The following is a 25,665-nucleotide window of genomic DNA, read 5'->3' as shown; positions in this document are numbered from 1 at the left end:
TTAAAGGATATTACACAACAATATTTCACATTTTAAGACTGTTACTGTAACTAAACTAAAAATCAGAACTAACTAAACTGTACCTGGGTAGCTAATACACTAAATTACAGGAAAAGGTATTTCCCATTAACTTAGTAACACACTTGAAAACCCCACACCACATTTATTTGTTAGTGTTCTCAGTAAAAAAAAAAGGTATCCTTGCAGTTAAAAGTCACAAACTCCTCCCAGGTCCAATGGGTTGGATCTCCCAGTCCTTCTCAAAGCAATGTCCTCTTCGCTCACTTCTTCCAAGCATATTCGACCAAGTACATTGATAAGGCAATCTCTAGTGACCCTTTTGATCTTTTCACCTGCGTAAACCACAACATTCGAATCAAGTTCAAGTCTTAGCAGCCTTTTTCTGTATGGGTAATCTGAGAACAGTTCTTTTTATCTCTCTTGCCCCTATCTATGTATCTCTCTCTCTTTCCCCCCCCCCCCCCCCCCCCACCTCTCTGTCTACCTAACTTTCTTTTCTCCCGCTCTCTCTCCCTTTCTCTTTCTTTGTGAGGCTGCACGCTGCTGGTCTTCATGCCCCCCCTTCATGCCAAACCCAGGAAAGCCTGTTGAATTTATCTAAAACAAAAGTCAATAGTATTGTGCCTTTTACAATATTCTGAGTCCATAGGTCTGACCATTGAAAAGCCATCTGGGCCTTCCTTTGTTTCCAGGTGTGAGCAATTGCAACATGAATTTGCACTTCTAGGGCCCCTGGCTCCCTGTTTACAATTGGAGAGAATGGGAGAGCGTAACCCATTATCCTTCAGGTGTTCCAATCTTGCACCCTGCTTTCAAAAGGGTCTTTGATCTGGGTTCCTGGTTCGCATGGTAACCTATATCTCTGATTTGTCTCTGGGCAGACTTTACACTGCATTAAAGATCACAGTTTTTAAAAACATAACCATAGTACCATGTCCAATGTTCATAACCATGTAAAATTATTTTCTAACAATTTCTCAATGTCTAATAAGGGGTAGGAACACAAGGTCCTCAAAGTGCTGCAGTGATAAAGATTCTTGTTTATCCCCTGACTGAAGGGTGGTGGACTTAACTGTCACAGATATCATCAGCAGTGCTCCATATTGGCAGATGCAAGATCCACTTTGCAAGGTGGGAAAGGCGTCTTTACTATTTTGTTATCCCTACACTAAGTTGGGTTCCACGTTTTTATGGTACATTCCAACAAAACCAGCAAAATTTGTTGATGAAGTGTAGCCAAGTTCAGTTGTCAGGATTCTAAGTGATTCTGTGCTGAACTGTGGTCAAGTTGATGAAAATCTGACTATGTTCATCTAAATATAGATGATATAAGTGGCACTCTAATTATGTTTGTCATTTTAGACTGTTGAAAACTGTGTTTGCATCCTGAGAAATCTGTCCTATCGCTTAGAATTAGAGGTTCCACAGGCTCGTCTGATGGGAACAAGTGAACTTGATGGATTACTTGGTAGTGACTCCCCCAATAAAGATGCTGAGACTGGTTGCTGGGGTAAAAAGAAGAAAAAGAAGAAAAAAGAACCACAGGAAGATCAGGTAAAAGTTTGTCTTTCACTGAAACCGTGAGATATGATTCAGAGCACTTTGTAATCTCAAATGGAATCTAAATGACTAAAATATTCATAGACAATGAAACAAATTGAGGGGTGAGATGATCACCTTCAAGAATGGAATGAGGCCAAACTGACTGAACATAAAATAGTCACAAAACTGCATGATTGAAGTCTTGACTGAACAATCTAGCAAGCCTTCCTTATCAATATTCTGATGGTATATTCTTTGGTGAATACATCAATCATGATCAGAGTTGTTCCAAGTTGGGTTTAACAATTTGAACATCAATAAATGGAAGCCCCAAACTGGATTAAACCTTCAGGAAGCCCCAAACTTAAATAAAAAAATAAAAAAAAATTTTAAATCTTAATTTGGTTAGTATTCCAGGGTATTAAGAGAGCTACCAGACAAAACTTGCAAATACCTGATGTTCATTCGGAAGTGAACCATTTCCAGGTTCAGTTGGTTTGGAACTAAGTTCACGTAGTACCCATATTTCAAAAAGGTGTGGCAAAACTGACCTAGGCAATTATATGGCCCGATTTTAACCATCGTGTACTGATGAGACAGGGTTGGTGGGAAGTCAAATAGTTAAAAATACTTCCCTCTCCTTTCTCGTCACACCCTTCCTACCAATATTATAGCTTCCAGGTTTTTGGCAGTATTGGCACCTGCCACAGGCAGCCATAATCTTTATTATTAAGTAAGGTGGGGTCCAATGATGCAGATCGTATCCCAACAGTATATAAATTTTATCTGTTCTTTCTCTTGCTGTTAATGGTTCTTCTGGTGGAACAAATAAGGGAGTAGTCTAGATGAGGCTTATACCATAAAGTAGAGGGAAATCACCTGACTATAGTTATATATTTCTTGACTAAACAGTGTTGGGGCTACAACATTAACCTGGTTATATACTGAGATTGAACTTCCTAAACCAAAATATAGTGCCATCCTTGCCCTGGTGGTAGCCATTGACTCAGAAGATCATGGCTTCATGCCCTGCTCCAAAGTCTTGTACACATAATCTAGGCTGATGCATCAGGGCATTACTAATGGAATGCTACTCTGTTGAGGTGCTGTCTCTTGAACAAGATGCTAACTGAGGCCCCGCCTCCTCAGGGGGACACTGACAATTCCATGACACTATTTGAATTTGAACAGGGTGGCCGCAGTGTCCTGGCAAACTTTTGTGTCTCAACCACAAGACCTTTCAAAGGCCTTCGATAAGGTACCGCATAGCAAACTCAAAATAGATGTCAGAGTATGCAGATACGGGATATAAAAACAAGAAATGCTGGAAGTACTCAGCAGGTCTGGTCGCATCTGTGGAGAGAGAAGCAGAGTTAACCTTTCAGGTCAGTGACCCTTCATGATATGGGGACAGGTAGCAGAATGGATAGCAAACTGGTTACAAAACAACTAACAAAGTAGGGCTTATGGGTGGCTACTCAGATTGGCGAAAAGTGGGCAGTGTTCCACAGGGATTGGTGCTGCAACCACTGTTGCTCATAATTTACATTGATGTGGAGTGAGGAATTTTCTAGATTTGCAGAAGACACCAAATTGTAGGGGGAGGTGGTGGTGAAGTGGAGTAGTTCACACAAAGGAAGAATGCAGCAAAATGAAAAAGGACATCAATAAACTTACAGATTAGGTGTGTAATTGACAAATGAATTCCATTATAGAAAAGGTTGAGGTTATGAATTTTGGTGGGAAGAATAAAGAAGCCACATGCTGCTTGGATAATAGCCTAAATGATGTAGAGGAACATAAGGATCGAGGGGTTCACAATGTAGTGGCACAGAATAATAACACTATAAAGAAAAGCAAGCAAAGTACTGGTGTTCATGCTTTTCAAATCTACCCTTCTAGAAGAACACAAGAACAAAGAAATAGGAGCAGTAGTAGACCATATGGCCCATTGAGCCTGCTCCACCATTCAATACGATTATGGCTGATCTTGGGCTTCATTTCCACTTTCCTACCCGCTCTCCATATCCTTTGATTCCCTGCAAGACCAAAAATCAATCTATCCCAGCCTTAAATGTATTCTATGATGGAGCATCCACAATCCTCTGGGGTAGAGAATTCCAAAGATTCACAACCCTTTGAGTGAAGTAATTTCTCCTCATCTCAGTCCTGAATGATGGGCCCCTTATCCTGAGACTGTGTCCCCGTGTTCTAGATTCCCTGACCAGTGAGAACAATGTCTCAGCTTCTACCCTATCAAGCCCTTTCAGAATCTTCTATGTCTCAATTAGATTACCTCTCATTCTTCTTAACTCCAGAGAATATAGGCCCAATTTACTCAGCCTCTCATCATAAGATAACCCCCTCATCCTAGGGACCAATTTAGTAACTCTTCGCCTCATTAATATAGTGTAAATAGCTGAGGCTCCAGCATTGATCTTTGCGGCACCCCACCATTCACTGTCTGCCGACTTGAAAATTCCCCATTTATGCCCATTCTCTGCTTCCTGTCTGTTAACCAATCCTCTATCTACGCTAATATATTACCCCCAACACCATGAGCCCTTATCTCTATTAATCTTTTATGTGGCACCTTATCGAATGCCTTTTGAAAATCTAGGTATACTACATCTACTGGTTCCCCTTTATCTACCCTGCTAGTTGCATCCTCAAAAAACTCTAATAAATTTGTCAAACAAGATCTCTTTTTAGTAAAACCATGCTGATTTCTTATCACTTTTCCAAGTGCAATGTTAAGACTTCCTTAATAATAGCTTCCAGCATCTTCCCAACGACTGATCTTAAGCCAACTGGCCTGTAGTTTGCTGTTTTCTCCCTAACTCCTTTCTTGAAAAGTGGCATAACATTTGCCAACTTCCAATCTGATGGGACCATTCCTGAATCTAAGGAATTCTGGAAAATCATAGCCAGTGCATCCACTATCTTTTTTAGAACCCGAGGATGTAGGCCATCTGGTCCCAGGGACTTGTCAGATTTTAGTCCCTCAAATTTCTCCAATACTTTTTCTCGACTGATATCAATATCCTTAATTTCCTCACTCTTTTTAGCCCCCAGATTATTGCCTATTTCTGGTATGGAACTTGTGTATTCTACTGTGAAGATAGACACAGAATATTTGTTCAATGCCTCTGCCATTTCCTCATTCCCCATGATGATTTCTCCCGACTCTGCCTCCAAGGGACCAACGTTTACTTTAGCTACTCTCTTCCTTTTTATGTACTTATAAAAGCTCTTACAATCTGTTTTTATATTGTTGACTAGTTTGTTCTCTTCTATTTTTTTCCCTTTTTATCAACTTTTTCGTGGCCCTTTGTTGGTTTCTAAAACACTCCCAATCCTCAGACTTGCTACTATTTTTTGCAACACTGTAAGCCTTGTGAGAAGTTATGCTAAACATGTATCAAACCTTGGTTAACTACACTTGGAGTATGGTGCATAGTGGTCGTCTTATTATAAAAACGATATAGAGGCAGTGGAAAAGGTGCAAAAAAGATTCACAAGGGTGATAACAGAATTGAGAGGATACAGTTATTGGGAAAGACAGAACAATCTAGGGCTAACATCTAGAAAAGAGTCAACTGAAGGGTTACCCGATAAAGATCTTGAAGATAACAAAAGGGTTTGATAGGGTAGACATGAAAATGTTGTTTCCACTTGCAGGATCATAAATGTAAGATAGCCACCTATAAATCCAATAAGAAATTCAGGAGAAACAGCTATAGCCGAAAAATGTTCAGAATATGGAATGTGCTACCACAAGGAGTAGTTGAGGCAAATGGCATTGGTGCATCTAAGGGAAAGGTAGATAAGCACATGAAAGAGAAAGGAATAGAAGGGTATGCTGATAGGGCTAGATGAAGAGTAGTGAGAGAAGACTCATGTGGACCACAAACGGTGGCATAGGCCAGTTCAGCCAAATGACCTGTTGGTTCATTGCAGCCAACATCACTTGAAGAAATTACCTAGTCATTTATCTCACTGCTGTTTGTGGGATCTTAATATATGCAGATTGGTTGCTGCATTTGCCTACATTGCAACAGTGATTATGCTTCAAAAGTATTTCATTGAATATGAAGTGCTTTGAAACATCATGAAAGACACTATTTAAATGCGACTTTGTTGTTTAACACAACAAAATGTTGCAAGGAACTTTATAGGAGGATCGATGGACAACTACAGAGGATTATCTTAATTAGATACTGAGCATGGTGGTTTTGTTGCTAGTAATTCAGAGACCCAAACTAATGTTCCAGACATGGATTAAAATCCCACCACAGCAGCTGGGGAATATAAATTTAGTTAATTAAATAAATCTAGAATACAAAGCTAGCATCAGTAATGGTGACCATGTAACTACCACATTGCCATAAAAACCTATCTGATTCACTAATGTCCTTTAGGGAAGGCAATTTGCCGTCCTTACCCAGTCGGGCCAATATGTGACTCCAGACCATCAACAATGTGGTTGGCGCTTAACTGCCCTCTGAAATGGTCTAGCATGCCACTTGGTTGTAAAAGTGGCTCACTACCGCCTACTTGAGGGCAGTTAGGAATGAGCAATAAATGCTGTCCTTGCCAGAAATGCCCAAATCCTGTGAATGAACAAAAGAAATGTTGTATTTTGCAAATCTGACTTTTAAATTTTCATGTCAGTGCCTTGTCATCATTATAAGGTTTAGTAGACTTGTTGATATCAACTATCCCTGATGTGTCAGTAATTTTTCGTGCTTAAAAATTATAATTTCCTGGTAGTTTAAGCAATGTAAATAACACAGCCAAGTGGTATGATATTAGATCACTAATTATCAACTTTCAATTATGCGTAGAATGTAATTATAGGGATCCTGCTGCTTTTAAACCAATACTTCTTTATTTACAGTGGGATGGAGTAGGTCCAATCCCTGGATTTTCTAAATCTCCCAAAGGAGTTGAAATGTTGTGGCATCCATCAATAGTGAAACCATATCTCACACTTCTTGCTGAAAGTTCAAACCCAGCTACATTGGAAGGATCTGCTGGATCTCTACAGAACTTATCTGCAGGAAACTGGAAGGTATGTCCAAAATTACATTTCTAATATATAATTAATTACAAATAAAAATGTGCACACATTTGTGTTCGTCAAAGTAAGTGGTGTCCTTTCTATACAATACAACACTTTTTTTCTTCCCATCTTGGGGTGCCACAGTTTCAGTATCTAGCAGTCCTGAATCAGCTTTTGTACATCCAGATAGAGGCTGAAGCTCCCTTGACCTCTGCCCCAACCTCCAAGGAGTACCATCTACTGCATTAATGTGTCTCCATTTTTTAACACTTGCAATTCTCATAGCAAACTGAAAGAAAGTTATGGACCTTTTTGAGTTCATGCCCACTACATAGGGTTGCAGCTGACTGTAGAATCATAGAATTTTACAGCACAGAGATGACCATTTAGTCCATTATGTCTACACCAACTCTCTGAATAAGCTGCCCACTTACTTTCATTTCCTTGCCCTTTCCTCATAGCCTTCTGAATTTTTCCTTTTTCGGCTTTACAGAAAGTACAGGCTTCCAAAGAGAGGTTTTAGCATTCTAACTAAAAAGGCCATTATATTGTTCTGATAGCTTGATCAGTTTATAAATGTGCTTGTAGCTATGCTTCACCTCTTTTGTCCAGTAGAAAACATCGGCCCAAATCTTGCATTCGCTGCTGACATCAAATAAATCTCTACATGAACCTGCTGCAATCCCAGAGTGTGAATTTCAGCTATCTTGAAGGAGGATTTCCTCCTGGCATGGGCTGCAACGAGGCCCAGCATTGCAGGCTAGTTCAGACAAAAAAAAATAGGCAGTTGTGGGTGTGGCAGTCATTTTGCCACAAAAACAGGGGAAAAAAGGCATTGGAAAATCGCATCAAGAATGGCATTTGAAAATCAAGTTTTTATTTAACATTTATTTGACAAAATTGAAATGTAAACTTTTTTTTTTAAAGTACAATAACTTTGATCACAAATCATTTTAAAAAGTGATATTTTAAGTCTGATAAATGGTGCTTAAAATGTCATAGATTTTACTTTTTAACAATATTTATCAGATTTTTAAAAAGGCTTCATGTTACGAAATGTTAAATCAATCCACTTTTAAAGTGGTGAGAACTTCCTCATTAAAGTATTCACAAATTGAGAGGAGGCCCCTTAAGCCTGAAAATACTTATGTAAAATTTAAAAGTGTAGTTAATTTGGAATTAGTGGGCAATTAGACTTAATTTGTGCCAGTTCCTTACTTGGTGTTTGAAGTAGCGAAACCTCTGGAGTAGGGTTTGTTGGCTCACTGCAACTTCCAGATCAGCACACTACAATGCATACACCTTCTGGAAGTTGCAGGGCCTCTCCTACTGGCACTTTAAAATCTGGCCCATTAACTTGAGTAAGTATTGCCTTGTAGTACCTTAACCTTGCCACACTGTGGAATTGATGTGACTTTCCACTTTAAAATGCATACTGTTATTAAAACATTCTGCCTAGTTTCTGAACAATGATCCCTCGTGACTAGAATTGGGTATTGCACGATTGTGTGAATTTTATTTAGGACATATGTTCATGTCTCCAAATTGTTGTCATGCTGTCTGAAACTAGCACTGTCAATATTGTATGAATATTACGTAGCAACCTCCTTGCAGCTGCATTTTGTACTTTCCTTCCCCTTCCCTATTCAGTACCTCTGCATAGCTCAGAATTAAATTATAAATCTGGCCTATTGCAACACTACAATTGCGTTATAATCATGAGTGGGTTGTCTGTTGACTTAAAACAAGTTTCAGACGACACAGTTGGTAACCTTTTTGATAGTGTTTTACTTTATTGCAATGAGGACTCTCTGGAGGTGATGTTCATTTAAACCTTATTAGTTTGTGTCCACCATGTAATCTGCGTATATAGTTGACTGTCGCCTTAGAATTCCTAATAGTTCAGCTTGAGGCCAAGAACAGAACATAAAATGTGCATGTGCCATGGAAGCAGTACTTAGTAGTCACGTGCATAAAGTCACCACAAACCATAGTCCCAGTCAGCTTTTAATAGCATTGAATGTGACTTATCCTCAATAAAGCAGTATTTTTACATTCCATATTATGGCTATTCAATCCAGCTATTATATATTAAGTTCTGTATGTTCCACCTATATAGTGCATCTAGGCATCAGGAAAGGCTGCAGCTGGGAGAGGCAGACGTTATGTGGAAACAATGCAAACTGAGCAGGGAACATTGATACCTGAAGAATGAATGAAGGGAAAGGTTAGGAGAATTTTTCTTCTATGCAGAAGTTCATTAGAACTTGTAATGCCCTACCAGCAACACTGGAGGAAACAAAATTTGTAATGTATTTTGAAAGGAAAGTGGATGAATAGTTCAAAATGAAACATTTGAAAGGGCATGGGAAAAATGAAGAACTGGGATTAAGTAAAAAGCGCTTTTAGAGACCCCATGCCGATGCAATGGGTCAGATAGCTGCTTCCCATGCTGTATGATTCTATGACACCACTTGTTGAAATAGATTCTATGTATAGGGTACGAGTTTGAAATTTTTCCTGGAAATGTGGGGTTAAGAGACCTTAAAATTAATAAGACATTTAAAATAATGAACACAATGGAGAGTGTTTTGGGTCTGTTGCTTTGAAAGGAGCAGGGCAGATGCAAGACACTGGGTGTAAAATTCAGCTTCAAAGGTGAATAGTAGGTGGCAATGGATGGGGCTGTTGTTCAATGAGGTGTAGGGAGGTTTTCTTCCATTAATCCCATTAAAAAAAAAATGCATGCCTCAAAATATTTTTATTGTAACATTTTCCAATTCATGTTTTTTTGACCCCTCACCAAATTTTTCCCTTCTCTTTCCCTGCTGATTTAGTAGAATACAATTTGAGAGCCTGGCAGTCTCCAGTACCTCATCCATGTAACCATTATTCACTTCAGCGTTGACAGTGCCTTTCAGCTGGTTCTTCAGTCTCTGGGCCCAACTGAGCTCGATCCTCTCCTCGCCTGATATTCTGCAGCCCCTTTCCCCTCTTTTTTTCCCCCCCACTTCCAGCACCCACCACCACCACCAAACACACAGCCTACCACCAGAAGTTGCTGAATTGCAACCTGGAACTGGAATTCTGGCCATTCGTTCTCTCCTTTCCTAACTCAGCCATGATGCCATTTGCAGTGTTCTGACTGTCCCCACTTCAGATAACATAACTCAGCACCGACTGGATCAAACCAAAGACCTTCCTGGTCCGGTTCACTTAGATATTCACAAAGCTATCTTGGGTGCATTTAAATTCCATCTTTAGTTCAAAAACAGTAGAAATTAACTCAAGTAATTTGTTGAATTTTTAACCAAAAAGTCTCTAGGCAGCCTTCACTGAGCTGTTAAGTTTGTATTAGTAAATTCCTAATCACATTTGTGGGGTGTTTTGTGTGAAATGTCAAGTTACATTGCTAGTATTTAAATTTTTTAAGTTTGTTAAAAACAAAAAAAGAAGTGTTTGCTGCTGGGACTGAAGAACTGGTCCTTGTTCATGATACTGATATGTCGATGAAAATATGGAAAATGTTTCTTTGGTTTCTGGCCTACACTTGCCACATTACATTTATTTAAAAGTAAAAGTTCATTGCAATGTAAAATTACATCAAAAATAAAATACTAGAGACTAGATGAAAATTTTCATTAACCTGAATGCAACTTTTGACCACAAGGACCAATAGATATTTTAAATAGAAATCTTCTGAACATATCTATAAACAAATATAACTTGTGGTAAGATATGGCTTTCACAGAAACATTGAAATAGATTTTCCTCCATTGGTCAAGTCCAAGTGGTTATGCACTGTTGCTGATTCCACCAGAATGGTAAAATGCTAATAGTACTTACATTTCCTGGTGATATCATTTGCATAGTTAATCATCAATCTGGATTCAGACTTGGGCAGGTGTAGGAAGCACCTTACCACCTTACCAGTGGTAAGCGTAGTAATTTGAAAGTAATTAAATTAAATGGGATGGGGAACATTAAGGGAAAGTGTCACAATTGGACAACGTAATTCTAAAAGCCTTTAGAAAGGCTCAAAAGTCATTTCAAACCATTGGAAGCCTTGATCAAGGATCATGAGGTAGGGAATTAAGTGATGGACACAAATCAAGGGGAAGGAATCCCATATGCAGGCTTAGGGCAGCAGCTGACTGGTACTGTTGCTGGCTGTACCAGCTCTATGCGGACATTAGCAACAGACGGCACAGCTTTGCATCTGGCTTCTTGCTGCCCTAATAACTGCAAAGACAATTCCGCATGGACATTAGCAGGTAGGAGTGATAGTGCCTACATCTATGGCTTCTAGCGTGTGGATGCTTACTGATTATCACCCCATTATGCCTTCTCCTGTGCACTTTCACATAAAGTATGACATGCTGTAATTGTGATGCTTGTGAACAACAATTCAGTATAATGGTTAGTCAGGCCTTCATGTGAATCTATGCCGTCAACTGCACTGTTAAAACATACCTTCTTGGAGCTTTTGGATGAGCTAACTTTCATGAGGTCTGAAGTGCTCAAAGGGGGACAAAATGTCATATATTGTCAAAACCACTGTTCATCTTTCTGGCCCTTTAAAGTTATCTGTATGCTTCTTAACAGCTAGCAACTCTGGAAATCCATTTTAGATATTCTTTGGAAGCAGTGTAGTTTCAGAGTAAAGGCCAGAACAAAATGCAGAAGAGGTTATAACAGTACTCCTGTACTTTAAACATTGTAATGATGCTTGTGATGTGCCTAATACTCTAAAAGGACAGAGACCTGGGATTATTTTTCTGATCCACACCCACAAATGGCATTAAAAACAGGGAAATCACCCCTTTTGTGTAGAAATGTTAAGCACTACTTTGTGAGTGGCTTGCTTTTCAATGCAGCTACAAATCAAAGGATAAAGTATGGGTAAAATTAATTTTATTAGATTCTTAAAGATGAGCAAAAACTGCATATAATTTACATGCTGGATTATAATTTGAGAAATGTATTATGGTTCTGAGCTACCTGTCTGTTCTCCTCATCAAAAATAAAAGTCTTGCCACATCCCTTAATTTTTGCCTATCCAAACTACTAATACTGAAATTGCCATGGAATCTTCATTGAATAATAACCTTCATTGAATAATAACCTTCATTGAATAATAACCTTCATTGAATAATAACCTTCATTGAATAATAACCTTCATTGAATAATAACCTTCATTGAATAATAACCTTCATTGAATAATAACCTTCATTGGTTAACTCTGCTTCAAAAATGCGAGGTGAGCAAGAATTCCTCCTCGTCCATTAATGTGTATGACTCGGTATCTTGAAGCATATCGCAACAATCCACAATAATTGGGTTTGAAATTTTTGGAAATCTGAATGGAAGACTGGAAAGTAATAAATGATCATCGAAAGTGGTTCTGACATCGTGGATATATTGCATTTAAGAGTGGCTATGTGGGGCAATGAAGTCTTGATGTTGAAAGATACACTTGAGCAGATTTCTTTTAGCGTTTGCTGAGACTGGACATTTATAAAGAGTAGTGCTTAAGTCCTAAGTTCCCAAGTTATGACTCAATTAACTTTTTTATATGTTCCCTCCTGATGTCAGTGGGCAGCATATATTCGTGCTGCAGTCAGAAAAGAGAAAGGTCTTCCAATCCTTGTGGAACTTCTGAGAATGGACAATGATCGGGTTGTTTGCTCTGTTGCTACTGCCTTGAGGAACATGGCCCTTGATGTCCGAAACAAAGAACTTATAGGTATGTGACAAACAATATTTCACAAGTCAAAAAGGCTTGGGCCTGGATTTTACATTAAAAATAATAGTGAGGCTGTTTGCACTCACCATTAAGTGGAATAAATTGGACAGCAACCTCCAAAGTATAAAGGTGCTGTTAAACACTCAAGTCCAGAAGTTGTAGGTCAGTTATCCTGCTCCTCCACAGGCTACATTCTAATAGTAGAATCGACATTAAAACACATGTATGAAGTTGGGGTACTTACTCACCAGTTACCAATTAAATATGTTTGAAAACTTCAGGGCTGCTGCATTCAGAAGTAAGTCAATTTAAGGCATGGTAAGTGCTAATTACTGCCAAGCAGCACCTTGGTCCTGAAAATTTAATTTTACAAGTGTGGAGTCTCATTCCTGCATCAGTTAGTGTTCGAGAACATTTTAAACTGAAAATCAAACTTATTTTACTTTTTTGTCTCATTTATCTCTTTCATAATCCTATCTGTCTTTCCCAATCTTTATTTTTCTTTCTGTACATGACTTAAATCTAATTTAGGCTTCCTGCTCTGGACCCTGCATGTCTGAGTATTTTCCAGTCTGATAGATTGAAGAGCATTGCTATTTCTTGTCCTGCTCACAGATGCCCTGCAGAGGGTGTGACAATGGATCAGACACCCAATCACAGCGAGTCTCTGCTCAAAAGCCTACAAAAAGTTTGTAGGCAGTTGTCACCTCCAGTGTAATTAAGCTTTTTCGTTTTAATGGATATTAAGTCCTTGGTTAAAAAGAGAGCTGCTGGAAATACACAATGGGTCAGTCCTTAAGCAAGGTAATTATTCAGCATGTCCACCATTTCCTTCTTTTCATGGACAAAATCACATCAGTTTTCAAAGGGCCCACGTTGCTTCTGACCACCCTCTTTTTTTCCTAATGTAATTGTAAAAGTGTTTTGTGTTGATTGCTTGCAAGTTGCTTTTCATACTCCGTTTTTGTAGCCCTTACAATCTGCTTTGTCGACCTTTGCTGCTCTTGCATCCTTCCCATTTATCAGGATCTGTGCTATTTTTTGCATTTTTGTATGCTTTTTCTTCTAGCTTCATGTTTCTTATCTCTTTAGTCATCCATGCCTGGCTTTTTTTTTAACAGGTAGAATTTTTGTCTTTTAAGGGTATAAACTGGTTCTGTATTGCACAATTCTTTTTTGAGTACCTCCCACTGATTTTCTATCACTAGATACTCTCTCATTTTCTTCCTTTCCAAGTGTATTCTTCGCCTTCTTAAAGCAACCCCTTTCCCAACTAACCCATAATAGAGAAATCTGGTTGTGAGCAGCTCTAACACTGTATCCTGCACTATGGCTACACAGCTCTGCTAAGACCGATAACTGGCATGCACAACCTGAAAACCTCTTCCTCCACATTAATCCATCATACCACCACATCTTAGTTTGCCTCTCCCCTGCCACTTGTACACGCTCTTCAAGTGCTTGCCTTATCCTCCTTTACCCTCCACATTCTTTTGGGCCTCCTTGTCTCGAGAGACAATGGATACGCGCCTGGAGGTGGTCAGTGGTTTGTGAAGCAGCGCCTGGAGTGGCTATAAAGGCCAATTCTGGAGTGACAGGCTCTTCCACAGGTGCTGCAGAGAAATTTGTTTGTTGGGGCTGTTGCACAGTTGGCTCTCCCCTTGCGCCTCTGTCTTTTTTCCTGCCAACTACTAAATCTCTTCGACTCGCCACAATTTAGCCCTGTCTTTATGGCTGCCCGCCAGCTCTGGCGAATGCTGGCAACTGACTCCCACGACTTGTGATCAATTTCACACGATTTCATGTCGCGTTTGCAGACGTCTTTATAACGGAGACATGGACGGCCGGTGGGTCTGATACCAGTGGCGAGCTCGCTGTACAATGTGTCTTTGGGGATCCTGCCATCTTCCATGCGGCTCACATGGCCAAGCCATCTCAAGCGCCGCTGACTCAGTAGTGTGTATAAGCTGGGGGTGTTGGCCGCTTCAAGGACTTCTGTGTTGGAGATACGGTCCTCCACATAATGTCACCAAAAGCAGACCACCAAAAGGGGCATCTCCACCTTATAAATCCTTCACACCTTCAAGGAGAAGGTCATGCAACTAGTCGGAACTCAGCTCTTGCCTTCCGAGATGGTGAGGTCAGCAGCATCTTGCCAACACCAGATTAACAATTGCACACCTACACAGTCACCTTGACATTGCAGTGAAACACCAGATGGACAGAACCTTATCCCCTTTCCACGGTCCCCTTAATCCCAAGATTCCAAGGTACTCGCACATACTTAACTTCTACAGTCCTTTGCTGCAGATTCACCAGAGCAACATGGGGTATAGGAGTAGGAGCAAGAGAAGGAACTGGGAGATATTTCTTCATTGTATTTGACAATGAGAAAGCGGAGTATGAGGACTCTTGATACATTCGCCATCCTGCCACACCGTCCTCTGTTTCAGTCTCCACCAACTCATGACCCATGACATTTGCCTTCTCATTCCTTGGCTGCTGCATGGATTCTTTCACCTGGGAGGAATCTGATATTTTTTTTTATTCATTCATGGGATGTGGGCGACGCTGGCCAGGCCAGCATTTATTGCCCATCCTAATGGCCGTTGAGAAGGTGGTGGTGAGCTGCCTTCTTGAACTGCTGCAGTCCATTTGGGGTAGGTATACCCACAGTGCTGTTAGGAAGGGAGTTCCAGGATTTTGACCCAGCAACAGTGAAGGAACGGCGATATACTTCCAAGTCAGGATGGTTTTGTGACTTGGAAGGGAACTTGCAGGTGGTGGTGTTCCCATGTATTTGCTGCCCTTGTCCTTCTAGTTGGTAGAGGTCGCTGGTTTGGAAAGTGCTGTCTGAGGAGCCTTGGTGCATTGCTGCAGTGCATCTTGTAGATGGTACACACTGTTGCCACTGTGCGTCGTTGGTGGAGGGAGTGAATGTTTGTAGATGGGGTGCCAATCAAGCGGGCTGCTTTGTCCTGGATGGTGTCGAGCTTCTTGAGTGTTGTTGGAACTGCACCCATCCAGGCAAGTAGAGAGTGTTCCATCACACTCCTGACTTGTGCCTTGTAGATGGACAGGCTTTGGGGAGTCAGGTGGTGAGTTACTAGCCTCAGGATTCCTAGTCTCTGACCTGCTCTTGTAGCCACGGTATTTACATGGCTACTCCAATTCAGTTTCTGGTCAATGGTAGCCCCGAAGATGTTAATAGTGGGGGATTCAGCGATGGTAATGCTGTTGAATGTCAAAGGGAGATTGTTAGATTCTCTCGTTGGAGATGGTCATTGCCTGGCACTTGTGTGGTGCGAATGTTGCTTGCCACTCATCAGCCCAAGCCTGGATATTGTCCAGGTCTTGCTGCATTTCTACACGGACCGCTTCAGTATCTGAGGAGTCACGAATGGTGCTGAACATTGTGCAATCATCAGCGAACATCCCCACTTCTGACCTTATGATTGAAGGCAGGTCATCGATGAAGCAGTTGAAGATGGTTGGGCCCAGGACACTACCCTGAGGAACTCCTGCAGTGATGTCCTGGAGCTCAGATGATTGACCTCCAACAACCACAACCATCTTCCTTTGCGCTAGGTATGACTCCAGCCAGCAGAGGGTTTTCCCCCTGATTCCCATTGACCTCAGTTTTGCTAGGGCTGCTTGATGCTATACTCGGTCAAATGCTGCCTTGATGTCAAGGGCAGTCACACTCACCTCACCTCTTGAGTTCAGCTCTTTTGTCCATGTTTGAACCAAGGCTGTAATGAGGTCAGGAGCTGAGTGGCCCTGGCGGAACCCAAACTGAGCGTCACTGAGCAGGTTATTGCTGAGCAAGTGCTGCTTGATGGCACTGTTGATGACACCTTCCATCACTTTACTGATGATTGAGAGTAGGCTGATGGGGCGGTAATTGGCCAGGTTGGACTTGTCCTGCTTTTTGTGTACAGGACATACCTGGGCAATTTTCCACATTGCCGGGTGGATGCCAGTGTTGTAGCTATACTGGAACAGCTTGGCTAGGGTTGCGGCAAGTTCTGGAGCACAGGTCTTCAGTACTATTGCCGGAATATTGTCAGGACCCATAGCCTTTGCAGTATCCAGTGCCTTCAGTCGTTTCTTGATATCACGCGGAGTGAATCGAATTGGCTGAAGTCTGACATCTGTAATGCTGGGGACTTCAGGAGGGGGCTGAGTTGGATGATCAACTCGGCACTTCTGGCTGAAGATTGTTGCAAATGCTTCAGCCTTATCTTTCACACTGTGTGCTGGGCTACTCCATCATTGAGAATGGGGATATTTGTGGAGCCGCCACCTCCAGTTAGTTGTTTAATTGTCCACCACCATTCACGGCTGGATGTGGCAGGACTGCAGAGCTTCGATCTGATCCGTTGGTTATGGGATCGCTTAGCTCTGTCCATCGCATGCTGCTTACGCAGTTTGGCACGCAGATAGTCCTGTATTGTAGCTTCACCAGGTTGACGCCTCATTTTGAGGTATGCCTGGTGCTGCTCCTGGCATGCCCTCCTGCACTCTTCATTGAACCAGGATTGGTCTCCTGGCTTGATGGTAATGGTAGAGTGGGGGATATGCTGGGCCATGAGGTTACAGATTGTGGTTGAGTACAATTCTGCTGCTGCTGATGGCCCACAGCACCTCACGGATGCCCAGTTTTGCATTGCTAGAGCTGTTTGAAATCTATCCCATTTAGCACGGTGATAGTGCCACACGACACGACGGACAGTATCCTCAATGTGAAGGCGGGAGTTCGTCTCCACAAGGACTGTGCGGTGGTCACTCCTACCAATACAGTCATGGACAGAAGCATTTGCAGCAGGCAGATTGGTGAGGACGAGGTCAAGTATGTTTTTCCCTCGTGTTGGTTCCCCCACCACCTGCCGCAGACCCAGTCTAGCAGCCATGTCCTTTAGGACTCAGCCAGCTGGGTCAGTAGTGGTGCTACCGAGCCACTCTTTATGATGGACATTGAAGTCCCCCACCCAGAGTACATTTTGTGCCCTTGGCACCCTCGGTGCTTCCTCCAAGTGCTGTTCAACATGGTGGAGTACTGAGTCATCAGCTGAGGGAGGGCAGTCGGTGGTAATCAGCAGGAGGTTACCTTGCCCATGTTTGACCTGATGCCATGAGACTTCATGGGGTCCGGAGTCGATGTTGAGGACTCCCAGGGCAACTCCATCCCTACTGTATACCACTGTCCCGCCACCTCTGGTGGATCTGTCCTGCTGGTGGGACAGGACATACCCGGGGATGGTGCTGGCAGTGTCTGGGACATTGTCTCTAAGGTATGATTCCGTGAGTATGACTATGTCAGGCTGTTGCTTGACTAGTCTGTGGGACAGCTCTCCCAACTTTGGCACAAGCCCCCAGATGTTAGTAAGGAGTGAGGTAGTGCGGATGTGGTACTGGGTGATTTACAGAGCAGCGAGGGAACTAGAGAACAGGGAAATGGGTGAGGATCTGCCACCTTCTCAGTGGAGGCTGAGAAGAAGGCTGCCAATGGCTTTTAAGTGGTGGGACCCAGGCTCCCGGTACTAGCCTGAAAAGGATGTTGAGAAACATATTATCTATATGTAGACTCCGAGGTCAGTCACTGAGGATATGTGGCCACAGATAGATGTGGCCTTCAAGTCAACAGCTGTCCTTAACAGCAGCATTATGGAAGCTTTCTGTTCCTTGTCGGCACCAAAGGAGCGAGTTGCAGCTTGGTTGCAATCTTCAGCTGCTCTCCAACCTTGAGGTGGTCAGGAAACTGTTGTGCCGCCGCCGCCTCCTCAGAAGACGGAATGTAGCAACCCCTGTATTTTGCAACTTTCAGCACTTGAGAGCTGCTATTAGACCTGGCATGCCACTGATCAGTGCAGCTGCAGATCCAGAGCTCAATGGAGCCCACCTGTCCGATGCTACCTTCTCTCAGGACAGCTATGTATATTTGGCTGCAGCTTTGCTCCTCAGAGCATGATAAAATATGAGACAAAGCTGCCCTGGAGTGATAACCACAGATACAGCCACAGCACTCCCTATCAAGAGCCACTTCGGTCCCATGAGTCTGTTGTAGAATGATATGACCTCAGTGAGACCATTAATGTTAGAAATACAAGATATGAACGCCCAGACCAATTTAAAGAATTACACAAGATTTCATGTTTTGACTTTGATTATAACAACTAAACTAAAAGAAATTCCTATTAACTAAACAGTACTTTGTAAGTAGCTGATGCTCCAAATTACAAAGATAGGTACTTTCTTGTTAAAATATTTGAAAACCTCTCACCACACTTAGATATTACACAGTCTTTTTTGATAGTGAAATCTTCACGGTTAGAAGTCCCAAACTCCTCCCAGTTGCTATGGGTTGGATCTCCCAGACCTTTTCAGGATCAATGTCCTTTTCGCTCACTTCTCCAAGCACTTTATACCTGGACATCTATGAATAAGGTGATTCCTGGTGATCCTGTTGGGCTTTTACTTCTCCGCAGACTTCAACTTTCAAACCAGGTTCAGGTCTTTGCAGCCTTTTGCTGTGTCGGGCTTCCGAGAGCAGGTGTTCCCTCTCCCTCCCTCTCAAGGCTGCCACTGCTGGTTGTCTTACTTTCTTACAGCCTGTTCTGAGGCTGCCACCACTGGTCTTCTGTACTGTCTGCTCTGCCTTCCAAACATCTGTTAAATTTATCTGGAATTGCACGTCAATTGTCGTTTTTCCAATGTGCAAAGTCTGGTTTCACAGAGAAGCCTGGGCCTTCATTTGTTTTCAGGTGTTATCAGCTGCCTTGTACATTTGCATCCTCGGAATCACCGACTGCTTGTTTACAATCCAAAGGTCTGTGAGGTTCTTCAGGTGTTACCCCTGATGTCTGTTTTTTTTTAAAGTCTTGGATCTGTGTTGTCCTGATAGCCAAGATTTCTGTCTTGTGCTGAAGCAGAGTGAATGTGAGGTCGGCTGACTTCTCAGACTCTACCTTAAACTTTTAAAAATCAGTTTTTAAAACATAATGTTACAAAGTCCAGTGTTCATAATATTGAGCATGAGCAGCTGACCACCTCCTATAATCCTGGCCCTCATGACATTAAGAAGGACAAGATGACACCGTTCTAAAGAATGTACAGAGACAGAGGGACCTGGGTTTCATGTGCATAGATCTTTGAAGGTGGCAGGACATATTAAGAGAGTAGTTAGCAAAGCATATGGGATCTTGGGCTTCATAGAGGTACTGAGTGCTAAAGCAGGTAAGTTATGCTGAACCTGCATAAAGCTCTGGTTAAGCCCCAACTAGAGTATTGCGTCCAGTTCTGGTGGTCACACTTTAGGAAGGATGTGAGGGTCGTTGAGAGGGCGCAAAGGAGATTTACCAGAATATTGCCAGGGATGAGGGATTTTAGCTACAAGGTTATGTTGGAGAAGCTGGGGTTGTTCTCCTTAGAGCAAAGGAGATTGAGGGAGATTTGATAGAGGTGTACAAGATTGTTAGGTAGACAAAGAAAAGCTGTTCTCATTCGATGATGGTACAAGGACCAGGGGACATAGATTCAAGGTTTTGGGTAAGAGATGCAAAGGGGAATATGAGGAAGAACTTTTTACACAGAGAGTGCTAATGACCTGGAACTCGCTGCCTTTGGGTTTGAGAGTGAAGACGATGAATGATTTCAAAAGGAAATTGGATGGGCACTTGAGAGAAATAAGCTCATGGCTACGGTGATAGAACTGAGGTATGGGACTGACTTGGATTGCTCTACAGAGAGCCAGCATGGATTTGATGGGCCAAATGGCCACCATCTGTGCTCTAATGACTCTGACTCTAAGGACAGCTTTTTTTTTTAAAGAGTAAGTGTAAGCACCCAGAGAAGTGCCATGCTAGAAAAAGATAGTTTTATGTGTGCACTTTGGAATTCTCTGCAATAAAAATAGAATATGTGCTGGCATGATACTTTGTTATTGAGGGTGGTTAGCGTTATACAGAAAGGCTTACACGATGTGGTGCTGATGTTTTTTGCCCAGACGATGGTAGTTGGCATGATCATGTAGGGGCAAAGAGAGCTGATGTGTTATAGATTTGAGGGAATGACCCTTTATTTGAAAGTATGGGATAAGGCTATGCTGTCTAAGGTAGACTTCAATGATGATGTGCTGAGATGCCAATTGCAGTAAATGCTACCCGAATCTCCATTGCTCCATCCTGTGATCCTTCCCACCCCCCCCCCACTCCTGCTCCATGATAAGGCCCACACAGATTCCCTGATTGTGGGGTGGTGGCTACTAAATTCTGCCAGTGGCCTGACCCTATGAGAAATGTCTTGGTGTGTGTTGGCAGAATGGCAAAAAAATGCTTTAAAAAAAGTTTTCCGGATGCAGAAATCTGTGTTCAAAATCTGCAGACTCTTCTTTGTCAAGAACTCCTCACATCTGCCTGTATCCAATGATTCTGGCAGCTGTCGCACCTCATAATTCTCAGGCTAAGTTACTGAGAGTGCATTAGCAATGCCAACCCAGGCAATTTGTAACAGCTGTGCCACTGGCTCTCCCTCTGCCATGTGCAAATGAGGCCAATGAGGACCCAGCGTGTGGATTCCAGGATTGCTCAAAGTGTGAGGAAACTTGGGAGGCAATTTAAAGAAACATAAGTGACAGCTACTTCCACCTGAATTTACTCATTCAAAAAACGTCCTGCCCACCTTTCAGTGCAGACACATAAAATCCAATCCAGATTATGCTACTAATTAGTAGGTAGATTTTATTCAATAAATGAATAAGTGGTTACAAAACCTGTTAGTTATAGCACAATAACTCAGCATTAACTCCTTGCTGATTATAATTTTGCCTGGTTGAGCAATGCAAGCTCCAGGAAAGGAACTTTTTTAGCATCTGTGCACAGGAAGGATTTGGGAATGAGTTATAATTAAAGTTTAGTCATTTAAAATGAAGTGAATCCACATAATTTAAAAAGCCATAAGCTTCAGTGACAAAGTGGGTTCGAGATAAGGAGGAAGACGTTGAAGAGGTTTCCACATGACTCGGGAAGTTAAGCACATTGTTAATCTCATCTCGCGTGACAGAAGCAACTCATGGGCAGAAGGCCAACTGGATTTGAGAAGGGAGCGTGACCTAGTGAAGGGAAATTTGCTCATCACAAGTCCAGAGCTAGTTAAGATAAAATTTGATTATAATTGGCTATGTATATTCACTTTTTTCTGTGATAAACCCGCACAGTGAATCGCATCAGACCTCTTCTGACTAATATTTTCAATCCATCTGAGACTGAAAAAATGGACTTGCTGAAAATTTGATATGCAATTATGATCACCATTGAGTTCCTTTGTTATTGTATAATTAGATGTTGGTCAATATGGGGACACTGAAAGTGAGTTACTTGAAGCACTTGGGGGAGTGACTAGCACCACTTTATCCAAGAGCAAACCTAAGGCAGACCCAAAACTTGTATTACAAAAAAAAAAGCTCATTTTGCTGAGAGCGGGCATTCTCTGGGATAAATTTAACAGATTTTCAACAGAATATAGGCAATTTTATGGTAAACTTTTTTAAAATTTAAGTAATGTTATGTTTTATTTACATTTGTTAATTGGCTGTGGAAACAACATGGCTACGAACATTCCCTTAAGCTGTGTAGGTGTGCAGCCACGCAGTAATCGGGTATGTGCCGTGCAGGGAACAAACAGGCCACACACAAGCAGCAGTTTATGTTTAAGATGCGCCCATACATGGCAATCTTAAAGGGACCTTGCAGCGCAACAGTTTCGCCACACATAGCAAAGAGATATTAGCTACTGAAAGGAGACTGAAAATTTGATTTTGTTTGTTTTGTGGTTATTACTGTTTCTGGATTGGTAACTTTGAAATTAAATTAGGTAATTCCATTCGTTTTTTTGTTGGCTTGCTGCTTTCTAATTGGCTGTGGTAGATTTTCTTAGCTGTCTAGTTTTAGTTGGATATTTGAGCAAGTCAGCATGGTTAACTTGTAAACAGTGGTTCTTTAAGCCAATTGTTAAAACATGACTGTTGATTTATGGAGCTGTGCAACACCATGGGGATGTCATGCACGTTTAAAGTCTAATCTACGTAAGATTTGAAACTTCCAATTGTGTAGATTTTCCCTTTCAAATAATTTGCATTATAATCTAAGAGAAACAAAATGGTGTCTGTCTGTCATGTATTTTAAATAAAACCTGGCTGCCTGACCTGAACCCGACTAGATGTTGTGTACATCTGCAGCCTAAGTTACAATAAACTTTTACCCATTATACTGTTCATGCAACTACATGCACAATGCATATATTGGGGGGTGGGGTGGGGGGGTGCTTTTGGCTGATTCAGCTTCTTTGAAGCCACTGGTCTGCTTTTGTTCATTTTGAAGGTTGGCATGTCTACAGCTGAAAGAACCACATAGCGCTAAAGAACATAATGAGATGGAAATATAACCAATATTGTGTAATGATTCTACATTAATTTTTCTTTTTCTCCAGGCAAGTATGCAATGCGGGATCTTGTGCATCGTCTTCCAGGGGGTCCAACTCTGATAATGCTTTCTGATGACACTGTTGCTGCTGTTTGTTGTGCTTTACATGAGGTTACTATTAAGAACATGGAGAATGCCAAAGCATTAGCTGATGCTGGAGGAGTCGAGAAACTTGTAAATATTACAAGGGGGAAGGGAGAAAGGCAAGTATTCAAGTGGGAAACAATCCTTAGCATTGTGATAAATATTGCATTTTGTATATTTTTCAATTTATCTTTTGCATACCATGGTTATATGTGACAACTCTATGCTTAAAATTAGGAACTGTTCTTGGCCTTACATCCTTAAAATGAGATGCCTTCTTGTGGCCCATGTAAAATTTATTGTTTCCTCTTCAATATCTGGTCATAGTTCTTAACCTGTGGGCCTGAGAACTCTTGGTACAATTTTGTTGCAAGAAGGTGAGGATAGTCTTGGCCATCTCCATTGTCTTCTCTGGGATGGTGGTGTCAATTTCTTCAGTGTTGCTGTTAAGCACACATGACCCAACAATCAATATAGATTTTTAAGGCTGTCAACTGGCAGTCTTCCTCTTTCCAGAAAGGTGAAGGAACCCCCAAGACATGCCAGGAAGGATTCAAGAGAACTGTTCATGCACTAACTGCTTTCAGAAATAGTTAAGAAGCATCTTCATAAGGACCAGACTCCTGAACATCCTAGATCTAGTCTGTCTGTCAAGTCTGCTGTACTGGTAGAATTGCAAATTTTCAAATTTACCTGAGTTTGATGGAGCTGTTGACTGTAGCCACTTGGTATGTGTGGTTCACTGTGCATCCTGCAGCTGAACCTATCGCTGCAGTTATCACACAAACTTTTCCTTTTCAACTGATGTGAATAGATAATGTGTCCTCAATTGTGCACAGCTCCACTGGCAGGAGTGTCAGGCCTAACTGGGAACATTTTGTGTTGAGGAAAATTAGCAAACAAAGGGAGGCCAGTGCAAGCTTCATTTTATTGTAGATATTATTAATTTTAGACACCACATTGAATTTCACTTTACTCTAATGACCACAGCCCTCCAGGTGCTCATCTCATCAATATAAATATGATTAGTCTTCCAATTGACCTCAAATTGAATTGTTAAAGCTAGATTTCTGTAGGAAACGGTGATGCCAAACTGTTTCCTGCATTGTTGCTGTGGATGGCCCTTTTTATCTTCAGTAGTTTCTTACACTATTGCTTTGTGATTCAATTAAACTAACCAAGGATTGTAATTCCAGTAGAACTGGATGATTTAAATGAGTCCATGGAGTTTCACCATACATACGTATGAAAATATATCTGAGTATAGAAGTTAGGAGCAGGATTAGGTTTTTCGGCCCATTGAGCCTAGTATGCCATTTGATAAGATCGTGGCTGATCTGATTGTGACCTCAATTGTACTTTCCTGTCTACCCCTGATACTCTTTGACTCCCTTGTCAGTCAAGAATCTATCCAACCCAGCCTTTAAAATATTCAATGACTCTTCCTCCACTGCTCTCTGGCAAAGAGAATTCCACAGACTAACGGCCCTCAGAGAAAAAAAAAATCTTCTCATCTCAGTCTTAAATGGGAGAGCCCTAGTTCTAGTCTCTCCTATAAAGGAAAGCATCCTCTCTGCATCCACCCTGTCCAGTCCCCTCAGGATCTAGTCACCTAGGGACTAGGGGGAATGAGGAATTGAAGGAAATTAATATTAGTAAGAAGGAGATATTAATGGGGCTGAGGGTTGATAAGTCTCCAGGACCTGATATTCTACATCCCAGAGTGTTGAAAGAGGTAGCTAAGGAGATAGTGGATGCATTGGTAATCATCTTCCAAAATTCTATAGATTCTGGAATGGTTCTTGCTGATTGAAAGTTCGTAAATGTCACCCCGCTATTTAAGAAGGGAGGGAGAGAGAAAACGGGGAACTACAGACCTGTTGGCCTTACACCTGTGGCAGGGAAAATGCTAGAATCTATTCTAAAGGATGTGATAAATGGACACTTGGATAATAATCTGATTGGACATAGTTAACATGGACTTATGAATGGGAAATCATGTTTGACGAACCTGTTGGAGTTTTTTGAGGATGTTACTAACAGAATTGATAAAGTGGAGTTGGTGGACATAGTATGCTTGGATTTTCAGTAGGCTTTTGATAAAGTCCCCCACAGGAGGTTGGTTAGCAAAATTAAAGCACATGGCATAGGAGGTAATATATTGGCATGGATTAAGGATTGGTTAACAGGCAGAAAACTGAGTAGGAATAAGCGGGTCATTCTCACATTGGTAGGCTGTGACTAGTGGGGTACTGCAAGGATCAGTACTTGGGCCCCAGCTGGTTACAATCTATATCAATAATTTGGATGTGGGGACCAAATGTAATATTTCCAGTTCGTGGATGAGACAAAACTAGGTGGGAATGTGTGTGTTGTGAGGAAAATGTAAAGCGGCTTCAAGGGGATTTGGGCAGACTTAGTGAGTGGGCAAGAACATGGCAAATGGAATATAATGTGGAAAAATGTGAGGTTATCCACTGTGGTAGGAGGAATCGATGTGCAGAGTAGTTCTTAAATGTTGAGAGATTTGAAAGTGTAGATGCACAAAGGGACCTGGGTGTCCTTGTCAATAAGTCACTGAACATAAGAACATAAGAAATAGGAGCAGGAGTAGGCCATTCAGCCCCTCAAGCCTGCCCCACCATTCAATTAGATCATGGCTGATCTGTCCCAGGCCTCAACTCTTCCAGGCCTGCTCCGCATAACCCTCAACTCCCCGAGATTTCAAA

The 25,665-nt window shown here is 41.7% G+C and overlaps 1 protein-coding gene across 3 annotated transcripts in view; it reads left to right on the top strand.

Annotated features, from left to right (window-relative positions):
- The window catches only part of pkp4 (plakophilin 4), a 218,474-nt gene that overhangs the window by 163,543 nt on the left and 29,266 nt on the right, over positions 1 to 25,665 (top strand). For all 3 annotated transcript variants that reach the window (XM_068035282.1, XM_068035283.1, XM_068035284.1), the window contains exons 13-16: positions 1,384 to 1,575; positions 6,464 to 6,637; positions 12,224 to 12,374; positions 22,860 to 23,055. In XM_068035282.1, the coding sequence (XP_067891383.1) occupies positions 1,384 to 1,575; positions 6,464 to 6,637; positions 12,224 to 12,374; positions 22,860 to 23,055 (713 nt within the window). The remainder of the gene's footprint in view (positions 1 to 1,383; positions 1,576 to 6,463; positions 6,638 to 12,223; positions 12,375 to 22,859; positions 23,056 to 25,665) is intronic.

Source organism: Heterodontus francisci, chromosome 7 (assembly GCF_036365525.1).
Source record: "Heterodontus francisci isolate sHetFra1 chromosome 7, sHetFra1.hap1, whole genome shotgun sequence".
NCBI lineage: Eukaryota > Metazoa > Chordata > Chondrichthyes > Heterodontiformes > Heterodontidae > Heterodontus > Heterodontus francisci.
Note: the sequence above shows the minus strand (reverse complement) of the source record. Positions and strands in the feature narration are given on the sequence as shown.